This window comes from Natator depressus, chromosome 3 (assembly GCF_965152275.1).
Source record: "Natator depressus isolate rNatDep1 chromosome 3, rNatDep2.hap1, whole genome shotgun sequence".
NCBI lineage: Eukaryota > Metazoa > Chordata > Testudines > Cheloniidae > Natator > Natator depressus.
Window position 1 is genome coordinate 167204606 of NC_134236.1, and position 13133 is coordinate 167217738.

The 13133-nt window shown below is 38.8% G+C and overlaps 1 protein-coding gene across 2 annotated transcripts in view; it reads right to left on the bottom strand.

Annotated features, from left to right (window-relative positions):
- The window catches only part of RPS6KC1 (ribosomal protein S6 kinase C1), a 106862-nt gene that overhangs the window by 42663 nt on the left and 51066 nt on the right, over positions 1 to 13133 (bottom strand). For both annotated transcript variants that reach the window (XM_074949272.1, XM_074949273.1), the window contains 2 exons: positions 11020 to 11141; positions 7276 to 7368 (listed from right to left, as the gene is read on the bottom strand). In XM_074949272.1, coding sequence (XP_074805373.1) covers positions 7276 to 7368; positions 11020 to 11141 — 215 coding nt within the window. The remainder of the gene's footprint in view (positions 1 to 7275; positions 7369 to 11019; positions 11142 to 13133) is intronic.

Genomic DNA, 13133 nt, shown 5'->3' on the forward strand with positions numbered 1-13133 from the left:
TATCTGTGGAGTCAGTGTGATGCCTTCAGTTATCCCCCTTTTTTTTAGTGATTATCCATAATTAATTTATGCTTTGTGGAGTCTCTTGATGAGCAATATTATAGTTAACAAAAGAAAAACTCTATTGGTTTAATTACTGAAAGTGCCAGAGAGCAGCAAATATCAAAACTCACTTATGTTTTTAGACTTCCAGTTGTGCTGTAAAAGGTGAAAGCTTACTCCCTTGAAATAGACTGGAAATTAGCCAAAAATTATATGTGGCAAAATATCAAGCCGGAGGGGGTATCCAGTGGATTATAATACAGGGTATCATCCATGATCAGCTAGTTATCAAATATAAAGCATCAACTGTGCTAAGCAACTTATTAGCATTTAGTAAGACAAGGTCCTTTTCCCAAAGAACAAACTACTTCTACATGGAAGCTGGCAGATGGCCTATAATGAACCAGAGAAATTAAACATGCATTGTTAGTTTCTTGATTTGGGGGGCGGGGTGGGGAGTGGAGATAAGGGGTTAAATTTATGTTAGTCTTCTGAGTTAGAAGAAACTGTTCTTTAGACTGTTCTTATTTAGCATCTTTATTAATTACATTAAATCAAGTCAATAGTACAACAAATATTTGCAGCGAGTACTGAAATACAGAGGGACTTAGAGAGTGGAAACATGCAGTCCAATACATAAGGGGAGAAATAATCTTAAACACATACTCAATGGGAGGGGACGTCTGGGAATCAGTAGCAAGACCCACTGGAGGGTTAACAGAGCAAATACATTAGTTTGCTGTGTGATGGGATTATAAAGGGAAGCCTGGGTGATTCAACACTGCCTACCCCAAGGCAATATGTCAGAGCAGGGAGGTAATAATCTCTGTCTGTACAACTGTTGTATAACTGCACCTGCAGTCAATTCCGGGCACCATATTACCAGAAAGTTATTGACAAATCTGAGGGAGTTCAGAGAAGAGCAACAGAAGTGATCAGAGAGCTAAAAGGGACTGAAGTATGATTAAAGATTTCAAAAACTTGTGTGTGTATAGTTTGGCTAAGCGAAAACATATTAAATATGTCAAGTGTGTAAACTCCAAGGAGTGAGATTATTTTCTTAAATTTCATAAACTGGATAGAGCTAGGAATAATAGAATGAAACTATGGAAAACAAAAGGCTGAATAGCAGAAGAGATGCGACTCTTCTTAACTGTGAGATAGGTTGTAAAACAGTTTCCTTAGGAAAGTGGTGGAAGCCTCAAGTCTTGGGACCTAAAACTAGACTAGTTTACATTACATTAAAATGTATTTTAGGAAACAATTCTGTAATGACAGCAAAATGGATTGAGTGATCCAAATACAACGTTTCCATCTTTAACGTCTATGATTATTATCGTAGATTTGAAATTGCTATAAGATAGTCATTTAAAACACTCAGATTACAAAAGACTACTCTTAAAACAAGTTTTCTTATTTACGTTATTAATAATAACTAGATTAATCAAATTGTAAATATTTAATCTGCTTTTTAACAACTATGACATTTGTTTCCATTGTGTTATGTGTTGGGCAATGAAAATACGACTAGTCAGTTTAACTGTAAACAAAAATTAGTTTCAGACTTGTTTCTCTTTCTGGTTCTTATCATCATCATAATGCCACAATAGAGGTAATATGTGAATTCAAATAGTCATGCGATTGTTGCTGCTACATTTTCTCTAAATCTTTTATGCTCACAGTTACTGTACAAACCCATAACTAACGTTAGGGGAGAGGAAGATCATCAAAATTTAGCAGAATGTTTATCTGACTGCCATATGCCAAAATATGAGCTGATGTCAATATAAATTGTGCAACTGCAGTACTGTTTAAACTCTACTCAAAGTAAAACTGAGGATTAAAATACTTACGCTTCTAAGGGGAATTAGTAAACATGGACTAAGTCATAACTACTGCAATATTAAACATTCATGTACAACAGAGGAACTGTCATAACACAAGCCCATTTTTCCTACCCTTTAATTAAACTCAATTAAACTAACCATAACCTGTGGAATTCAACTAACTATGGTGCTGCAGCATATTTAAAAAAATGCATTATGCAAGCAAGCACCACATGGGTTCTTTACATTGTGCCTTTTTTTTTTTTTTGGTATTTCCTCTTTTGAGGCTGATATAAGTAATAATCATATCATACTTTTTAAATAATTAATAATACTGATTTGGGCATCATGGTGACTTGTCCCTAGAAACAGAGCATAATAATTTAACATTGGGCGTGTGATTTCTCACATACAGAATAACACTGAACAGAAAACCAAATATTTGTAATGAAGCAAAGTTATATAGTGCAATGAGATTTTTTTCAGTTCTTCAGAAAAATTACAGAGAGAGATTTACATCCATGTGAGAACCCTGTTTAAAGACTTCTCAATTAATTTTTATCAGGACCACTGATGATAGTGTTCTAATTCTTAGTGTTTCAGATTATGTTATATACATTTTAACCATGAATCTATTGAACAATAAACCTAATTCACACAAGTCTTGGCAGATTGAGCCTGTTACTGATATCAGAATCATCAGGGAAAATCCAGATAAAAGTCCACTGAAGCCAACTGTGTTACTCCAGATTTACACCAATACCGACTACATCAAATTTGGCTGTTTGGGGAAAAAAGTGATGAGACATTGCTTATAGCAGCATAGTCCTTGCTTAACGAACTCTGCTTTTAAGGGATACAAGATGAATCTTTAAACAGAATTAATCTAAATAACAGAGGGTTGCCCACTAAAGAATAAGACATTGGGCTTGAAACAGCATTGTTAAGGTGTCTGCAGTACCACAGCAAATCAGTTTCTTCAGGGGCTGATTATAGTTTCAAAGTAAAGAGTTGCTTGGGGGGCAGAAACTCAGCATAGATTCCGCAACACAGAAATATTTTTTACTAAATAAGTTTTGAAAGAAAAAAGTTTTCTACTTCAAAAAGAAATCTGCAAGTTTAAGATGCTTTATTGTGCTCATGTAACTGATTACATTTGGTCAGGGGGTATCTATAGCGAGACACACACACAAGCCCACTCTTTGGCATGGTACATTCATGCTCACAGGAGTTACGCTCACATATTCACAATAGATTCGAGCCCTGAACATTCAAAAGACAAGAGCCTCATTTTTTCATTAGATTAAAATACCATTTCCCCCCCCAAAAAAACAACAACAACAACAAAAAATCTATTCACAGGGGGGCCCTTCCCCTTTTAAAAATATAAAAGCCTGTGGCAAGTAAAGCAGCACACCGCTTACTTTTGAAGCAAACAGCCCAAATGAAAATAGATAAGATAAAGCCATGGCCAGAATTTTCCAGAATTGACTATTAGTTTTGGGTGCCCAGCTTGAAGGAGCCAGCATTTCAGAAAATGATGAGCACCCCATTTTCTGAAAATCAGGCCCTTTCTGGGCATCTCAGTTGGCGCACACACACACAAAAAGTCACCCCATTTCCTTTTTACAATCTTGGCAGCATATCCAACCAGGGACTCTCGCAGTGTTTGAGCAAAATACCAGAGAAGCTGTTTTTTCTGCGTCATCATTGGTATACCACTGTTGCAACTCCACGACATCTAGCAACAGTGGGAGCACTAGGATATAGACTGGTCACCAGCATTTTTACTGTATTATCATCTAGATTTGTTTGCGCAAAGTTAGACACCACAGTGGTAAAAGTTCCATTAGTCCATCTCCATTAGCACACTCATTGTTATTAATACCAAGGAAGTTGTATCATGACTAGAACAAAGATTTGGAATTTGTCAGAAAAAGCTGTGTGTGATGCAGACCTAGTTACCCCATGTTGTGTCCCAAACCATTATAAACTACTTTAAGGCAACTGTGCTACAGTTCTGAAAGATCAGGCTGTCACATGATTTTGCCCCTTCTTCACAGACAAAACACATTATAATATGGTTTGGGCTAAATGTTGCAAACGGATGCTCCCACGTGGCTGCAACTGAGACAAGACCAAAGTGTCACTAACCTGCTGATTTGTACTCAAGCACTACAACACACAGTATAGTGTGTGTTAAAGTACCTATTTCTCAGAAAACCCTGCTTTTGAGATGCCATTTGTTTCATTTTTAAGAGGACACTGCATCCTATAGATGCTAACAGCACATCACAAGCCTGTTCAGGGAAGAGCAAAAACTATTTAGAGAGTTCATATGAGGGAGACCGGTTAACATGAGATATCTTGTTTTGCAGCCAGGAACAGGCTGACAAGTTACAGATATAGACCACACTAGCTGCTGAAATGGATCAGGAGCGTAGCAATGGTTTGGAGAGGTACACACAACACATAAAGGGTGTTTCCTGCATATGGATGTTCTCCCACATCTTGCTCTAGCAGTGGTTTTACAAGGGAAGCAGCTATGGGCACTCTTCGGACTTTCCACACTTACCGGGGGATTGATGCATCGGTGGTCGATTTAGTGGGTCTAGTGAAGACCCACTAAATCGACTGCAGATCGCTCTCCTGTCTACCCCTGTACTCCACCGGATTGAGAAGAGTAGGGGGAGTCGATGGGAGAGTGTCTCCCATCGACATCGCATAGTGTGGACCCTGCAGTAAGTAGGTCTAAACTACGTCGATTCACGTAACTCAAATTGCGTAGCTTAGATCGAATTTCCCCTGTAATGTAGACAAGGCCTTATACCCTGTGCCATGCCTTAGCAGTGAGAGATGAGACTGTCTGCTCTGCAGAGATATTAAAGATCCCATAGAAGAAACAGAGGTTTGCCTCCATATCCTTGACCAAAACTAAATGTTGTGCCGTGCACTGGCTGAATACCTATTTATGTACTCTAGCCCAGTAGTGTCTGCTTTTCTGTGATGAGTGAAACTTCAGAGTATTACGGGATCCTTTGGACAATCTAATATTTATAAATTTACTTGTGACCTGATGTCTGTAGTACATACACACTTGTACTCCCTGGAATATGCTTGCTTTCAATGTCACTAGTTACATAAGTAGTTTACGCACATGTTTAAGCTCTCCCAAAATTGGAGCCTTAGAGTGAGCGTATTGGGGGTGCATGAAGAAATGGGACATAAATGTACACAATGATTTACAGTGAGGGTAAAAACACTGTCCCTGTACTACATATGTAATAAACACTATTATGTTTTATACACACACATATTTTATATTCACACAACATACTGTATGATTAAGCTCCTTTGGGGCAGAGATTGACTTTATACTTGCTCTAAAACACTAGGTACACTTATGACACTATACTCAAATGATAAAAACAAACTACATCTCAGAGTAAGATTAAAACTTAGAAGAAGAGTTGAGAGCCTGGGAGCAGGTATACAAGTAGACAGATATCTGAAAACCTCTTGCTCCATCTCTGAACAATAATTCAAACTTAACTCTGCCCCCTATGGCATACTAGCTGGCTGGCTATACAACAAAACACTGTTAGAATGCATGTCATGCTGATGTCTCCAATATTAAATCGCTTGTTTTTTGTTACCACAGTAACCTTGTCTCTTTGCAGAATAAGTTCGGATTCCAGGATCTGGATATATCAGGCTTGTACCTAGAAGCTTGCTAAATAGGAATCTAGTGACACCTGGGAGATTCAGGTTTCAGAGAGGTAGCCGTGTTAGTCTGTATCAGCAAAAACAACATGGAGTCCTTGTGGCACCTTAGAGACTAATAAATGTATTTATTTATTGATCAGATGCATCTGATGAAGTGGGTTTTAGCCCACGATAGCTTATGCCCAAATAAATTTGTTAGTCTCTAAGGTGCCACAAGAACTCCTCACTGTTCTTGCTGGGAGATTCAGTTAGCCCATGGAATAAAGGAGCTTGGCCCTACAAGGTGTTGAGCATCACCTCCAAGTTATTAATCATTTCCAGTATTTTGTGGTCTTTAAAACTGAAAGACATTTGAAGAGATCTTACTCCACCTCTTTACAATAATATCATAGCCTTGTATGCCCAGGTATGGACAATTCCTAAAGCTCTAGGCTGCCTGCTCCATCTCTCCTTATGGGGGATTATGAGGTTAGATAGTTCCTGGAATCCCCCACAGTCTTAAAGATTTATACAATGCACACAGCTAACAGCTATAATCAGCTTATCAAATTGGTCTTTCAATTGCTCCTTAATAAATATACAGGGAGAGAAATACTGAATAGATTAGACACTTGCCATCAGATGAAAGGAGATACAACTATGTGATATTATAGCTAAAAGGTCCTTGCATGTTGTGAAAACAAGGTTAAAATCTGTGTGTATATAGCCCAGAGGAGAAAACATAGTAAGTATGCATGCAATTAAAACAGCATAGGCAAAAAAAAATCCAAATTGCTATGTTCAGTCTAACAAAAGAGGAACAAATTCAGAACGAAGAGTATAGCAGCAATTTTTAATAATACAAGTTACAAATGTGTCATGTGACGTGAAACACGAAGCGCACAAGCCAGGGATCACTCAAGGAACAATCAAAAGGCATCAGGGGAATGGAGTGGCAACAAGGAAATGAGTCATTACAAGTTGAATTAGTCGTCGTCTCATTACTGAATAATACATCATCTTAAATGTACTTGGTAAGCGGATAACTAATCAGCGATATCAAAACAGTGCAGCTACTTTATGAGCTGTTATTCTTTCAGTCACTTAATTGGGCTTGCAAAAGATCTGTATGGTCCATTACAATTTACACATGATAGACGGATATTACCCTGAGATTTTGGGAGATTTTATCTGAATGAGTCAAAAATTAGTTTGACTTCTTCTACATCTCTGCCTTGGCTGGGGATTTGAATTCCAGGTTCTAAGAAGAGAGAAAGCAAATCTCTTTTTCACAGGGGTTCCCCCTTCCTCAAGTTTCCATATTGCACTGACTGTGGGAAAGTGCATGAATTTTTACCCTTCTGTATTTCAAATAGCCATCAGTTTAATAAACTGAAAATGTATCAACATGTCCTTATCCCGGTATTGTAACCGTGACATTATTTTCAAAAAGCAGGCCCCATCCTAATGAATGCCACCAAACATGTACCTTATACTTTAGCTCAAATATATTTTGCATGACCTTACATGAATTGCTTAGATAAAAGCCTTTTTTCTTCTACTTTTGTTATTTTAAAGTGCAGATGCATTTGAGTCATTTTCCCCTTTTGTTTCATATCCTTAAGATCCACAGCTTCAAAGACAAAATGTCAGCATGCAGTCGATTTATGACTGAACTCTTGAAGAGACACTGAAGAATTACCTTGTCAATCACCCCAAGGACTCTGAAGGCCTTCAGTTCCTCGGCAGGGCTCCTTAGGTTCCAAGAGGGCCTTGAACTTAGTGATCCTGGAGGCTAATGGAAGATATCAAAGATTATACATCAATCAGGGCGGTACTTGAAGGAAGACTGCCTGCTGTAGCAAATGCCAGGCCGAAGGAAACGAAATTTATCATAAATCAGAGAGAGTGGAGATGAAAGGAGAACTTTTCTGTTTGTCCTTAAATGTAAGAAAAGTTGCAAGTAAATAAATCAAGATAACATTGAAAACAAAATTTTAAAATAGAAAAAGAAATGAGTTTATATCGTTTCCAATGGTTTGCAGAGGTAATGAAACTTCGTAACAAACAGCTGAGCTCCCACCTGGCAACAATAATCAATCATAGTCTTATAGTTATTCTGGATTCACAATAGTTCAGGTCTTAAGGGACAGGAAAAAGGAAATTAGAAGCTTTATAAATTACAAGAACACAAAATACAGAATTCTTAACAGTGCTCTTTTTGTTTGATGGCAAGTGCTCTCTACTCATGTCAGTCATAAACCCTGATGTAATAAGGTACACAACACAATGATCCCCAAAACAGCCTTAGCCAAAGGTAGCTATGCATTACCCATCCAGAAATAAGTCACACTGAAACAGATGAGTGCGCATGTTAACTATTCAAGTAGTTAACATGTGTATTTTTGTCCCCACTGTGTTTTGTGACCTATCAGTATGTAACTTACCCAGTTTATGTGTCAGGCATGTGTGTTCACTGCTATATACACACACTTGCAGAATACAAGCCCTGCTATTCTCTCCAACTTCCTTCCATACCTGAAGTAACAGAATTTCACCTGAAAACTAAAGTTTGGACTTTACTCCCAACAGCACTTGTGGTGAAAAGGGAATACATTCTGCAATTTGTAGCACGAGCTCAATTAAAGAAGACAGGCTACCAGCAGTGTTGTGCTGTGCCCCAGGGGTTTGGGGTGGGAGAAACCCAGCTGAGACCTGCCAGAAACATCCCTTGCTCCATCCCTTTAGAAGCCACAGAATGGCTTCTATTGTGTCACTGAGAAAGGAATCCAAGCCACAGAGAACACACTCCTTTCTGCACTAACCTGCTTGCCTATGTTAGATCGCCAGGTGATGGCTCTCTTCCATTTGCCTATCCAGCAGTTGTGGCAGGAGGGGAGGTTCGGTTCAAGTGTACGCAATTCGGGTCAGGGACCTGTATTGGTTTACTTGCTCCACCGATCACCATGCACACCTATGGCACTTGAACAAGTCATATTTTCAAAAGGGTCTAGCCACTTACCTGCCCTAACAAAGAATTAATCAGATCCTTCCCCCCAAAAAATCAAGTATGCAGCTTCCACACAGAGCCACAGACCCTAACCCGCTACCTACAAATAAGACAGCTTCCAGTGGCTTTATAGATTAAAATAATTGAACTGAAGCAAAGCTCTTTTGTAAAGTTTATCTTTTTCCCTGTGGAGAAGTCTAGTTTCCTGAACAAGGAGGAAAGGAAAGTTCCAAACCTATCACCTTCAGCAGCTACCGTTGAGGAAAACTAACTCCAGATCAACCCACCCTGCCAGATGGAAATAAAGAGCTAACAGCAAGAAGGAGTGAAGGGAAATCTGAGGTAAACTGTGATCCAGAATAACAAGACAAACATTCCTGAAAAAGAGTGAGCCTCTGAGCCTGGCAAGTAACCACTGTCCAAAAAAAGCCACCCTCTTCATTCTCATCTAGACAAACTTCATGTCAAACACTATGTATGTCAACAGTTGAGGGCACGTGTCACTATTCTCACCATATGTTTTCTTACGATTGCTGTAGTCAAGAAGATCAGCCATGTTACCTAATTCTTGACAGCAACAAATCAAGGTGTCAGGTTTATTCCCTTGGTTCTCTTTTTGCCCACAATGATGCCCGCCTCCTTCTTCACAGCACTTAACATGCTCTTTTATGTGTCTCAGTTGTCACCACATTCCCACTTCTGATCAAAACTCAGTTTCCATCTCTGTGGGCCATTGGACAGTGGTTGTTCCCAATGTAACAATCTATGTAAATTAATTCTAATGATCTCAAATAAAAGCAAAAAGCTTTATTTGGCACAAGAGTAGAAAAGAGACAAAAATCAAGAAATAATAAGTAAAATAAAATAAATGCTTAGATACTAGCACAATAGTGCCACTAGATGGACAAAGTTTGTGCTACGAAGGAGATTAAGTCAAGAGCAAAATTTTGCTCAGCTAAAGTCAAGCTTCTCCTAGCTAGTCAGCTTTGAATGTTATCAAGGAGAGATGCAGGTTTCTCTCTTTCCTCCCCTTTTTCTCTGGATGTATTCCTTTAAGATCTGCAAAGGAGGCATTTGTCCAATTCAGTACTAAATGAGAGAGAGCAGTTCCATTGCCCTTGGGGGTCCTTGTACAGTAATACCTCTTTCTTCCTGTTACCTAGCCATAGTGAATTTTTACTATACAAACTGTAATGGGTTCCTCAACTTGTTTCCCTGCTCAGATTCCAAAAATACTGGGTTTGCATTCAGTCAAGATTTGCCCCACTTCCAAGAGCATTTGGCCCAAGGAAAGGCAACCAGCAGGTAGTTCACATAACATCTCTGTTTAGTTTTGACACCTCTTGGAAGAGGGTGGTTCATTGCTCTGTAGATGCAGATAACAGACCACAGTATTACAACTCTCTCAAGTACAACTGATATAAGTAGTAAGACATCAACTCTCACAAAATGTTTCTCATTTAGAATGTCCCCATAAACGTATCTGTGGTCTCTTAGTACAGAAACAGTTCCCCTTCAAAACAAGATTGGGGAGGAGAAGAGTGGGGGTGGGTGGAGGTTAAGATTTACTTTGGATTAGTTTCAGAGTAACAGCCGTGTTAGTCTGTATTCGCAAAAAGAAAAGGAGTACTTGTGGCACCTTAGAGACTAACCAATTTATTTGAGCATAAGCTCAAATAAATTAGTTAGTCTCTAAGGTGCCACAAGTACTCCTTTTCACTTTGGATTAGGGGGCTTAATTTTATCTGAATTTTCTAAGGCTTTGCTTTTTAACTGAAATAATCTCCTTAAACTGCTCTTAGGGCTGTGAAAAATAAGACAAAAGAATTTTCTGCCCTTTTTGTCCTTACTTGATACAAATGCAGACAGTCAGGAAGTTTGACACTTTTATGTTTACTACCTGGGAGCAGTCATTGACAATCACACACAGTTTAGTGTGACTGCAGCAAAAAAACACAAACTAAGAACAGATGGGTCCCAGGGGAACTGGATTGGGAAGGGCAAAGTAGAGATCTATTAAGAATGTCTTGAAACAAGATTTTTTTTTGCACAAGTAAGCTCAGCTAAGGATATCTGCTTAAAAAGGTGGAAGCTACCTCAAAAAGCAATTTAATGCTGGCAGAAGCTGCTGAATGCTCCAACTCAGTTTACTTTATAAACTGCGGAGTATGAAGTAAAAATACTTAAAACCCACTGACAACACTTTTTAGAACCAGGTACCTTGCATAATATTACAAAAAGTAAACTAAATCAAGAAGCACCAAATAATTTTTTTTAAACCCTATACAAAGTTACCAGAAAGAACTACTGTGTTTAGGGTACATACAGAAGGTTATCTAATTTTAAAAACAGTTTTGAGATAACTAAAAGCCAAGGAATTCAGACAGACAGACAATCTTACAGATCCAATTTCAGAGAAATGAAACTAAAGCCTACCCCAGAAACTGATCCATCTTCAGAGAAGGATTTCTGGTATAGGCTGGAAATTTTTTCAGCACGCATTAGATATTCTGCTGTCTTCTTCTTCACTGCTTCTCGTCGAGTTGGACTTGACTCACCTAGATAGAGTAACAGAAAATCGTGATGTTTTTTGTTTTTGTTTTTTAAAAGTGTTTCCAAACACTTGGAGAAAGATTGACTTGATTTTGCCATCTTTGGATCCAGCCTTATTCATGGATTCTGATAGCCAAGCCTACAATAATATTCGATTCCATGTTCTTGGATTTGGGTATTCTGGCAAAGATACAGTTTAAGCCTCATTACATACTCAAGAAAACGAAAACTCTTATATTATTTTTGCCAATTTGGTGTCAGTTTCCATAGAAACGAAATTAAGAACCGGAGGCAGCAGTGAAATGGACTCTGTATCCATGGAAATCAGATTAGTGCATATACGGTAAAGGTTATAAATTACTACTTTAAAAAAACGGAAGAGGCAAAACTTGCTTATTTCCATCCTTCTGACCTATACTTGCATGAAAATGGGGTCAGAAATGCCACTAATAGCCAGGTGAAACCGAGAACTCACACAGATTTCAGCTGCTGACTGAAATCTTTTTGGCTAAGAGGCTAATAAGTTTCAGATGGTCACCAGCCAGGATGACAAGATGAAACCACTCTGCCCGCAGGCAAGATACAACAGTAGCAGCCTGATGAGAATTCAAGCCCCCTCCCTGCAGCTGCGAGTCAGAGCGGGGCTTCTAAATAGGCATTGTGCCTGAATCTTACAAGCAGCTTCATCATCTTTCATCTCAACCACTGGTTAATAAGGTTCTGGAAATTTTTTCCAAACTGTCACTGTTGTCTTCCATTTAGGAAAGAATAAACTGAATGTTTCTTGTTTAAACAAACGTAGGCTATTGATAAGAGCACTGGTATATATTGTCTGTAAACACAGGCGGGTATAACAGGCCAGGGGAGGCTAAACCTCCCCTAAGCCAAGCTCTAGCAGCCCCACCCATACTCCACCCTCTCCCCCAAGGCAGCAGGAGCTCAGCTCCAGACGGAGGTCAGAGGTCCGGCATTGGGGCCAATTCTGAGGCTGGTGGGGGATCCGGGGCAGTTCAGCAGGGGCACCTCTGGCCGCAGGAGGGGGTGCTTGGGGCTCAGGCAGAAGGGATGGGGCCTCATGACTCACCGCCCCAAAGGGGGGGCTCATGCGCCGCCCATGTGTGTAAAAATGCAAAATATATACTTTTTAAATTCTCAAAACTTGCTTCCAGTCCTGTTGCTTCTGTCTGCAGAAGGAAACTTAATCTTGTACAGATGTCTGCAACTTCCTTAGAGACAGTCATCAACCCCTTTGACATTCATCAAGAGCTGGTTTCTCAGAAACAGCTAATTTGTTTATATTATTAATATTTGGCTTCTCTTCAGCCAGCAATTTCAGTTCACCAGAAGATTTTAAGACTAGTATGAAAGTCAAGCTACTGCTGTAATTATTGATTATGTGTTTTTAGTCTGAATGTTTATCACTGTTTACCTATTTTGCTCCCCAATGCCTCAGTTATTTTAGAGCAACTAACACACAAGACGGCATGTCCCTTTGAGTTTTCGTTGTTCTCTCCTATTTTCATTCAACATTAATTTTACTTCATCACTCAGGATAGGAAAGAGCGTAGTAATATTTATTTTTCAAAATATTAAATTTATGAGTTATTCACTCATTAAAAACTTAACCATACCAGTAAGGACTGTATTTGCAAAAAGGGTTCTATTCGAAGGATTGTCACATCTCTCTCTTGGCTGACAGGAAATCTGATCTCAATACTTACCAATTCAGGCTTTAAATGCTTAAACACAAGGTCTGTTTTTGAGCCAGAATAGGAGAATCAAATACGTTTGTGGAGCTGGGTTTATTTTATTTTTTAAATTTACAATAGTTTGATCTCTAATTTTTAAAAAGCCAAGAAAGGTTATGAAAAAATACCAGCTGCCTATCAGTCCAATCACTTCTTAACATACCAAGATTTTCTGGCACATCTAATATATAGCACATGTGGACCATGTAAAGGAAAAACAGGCTACCAAATTCCAAGAAGATTTGAATA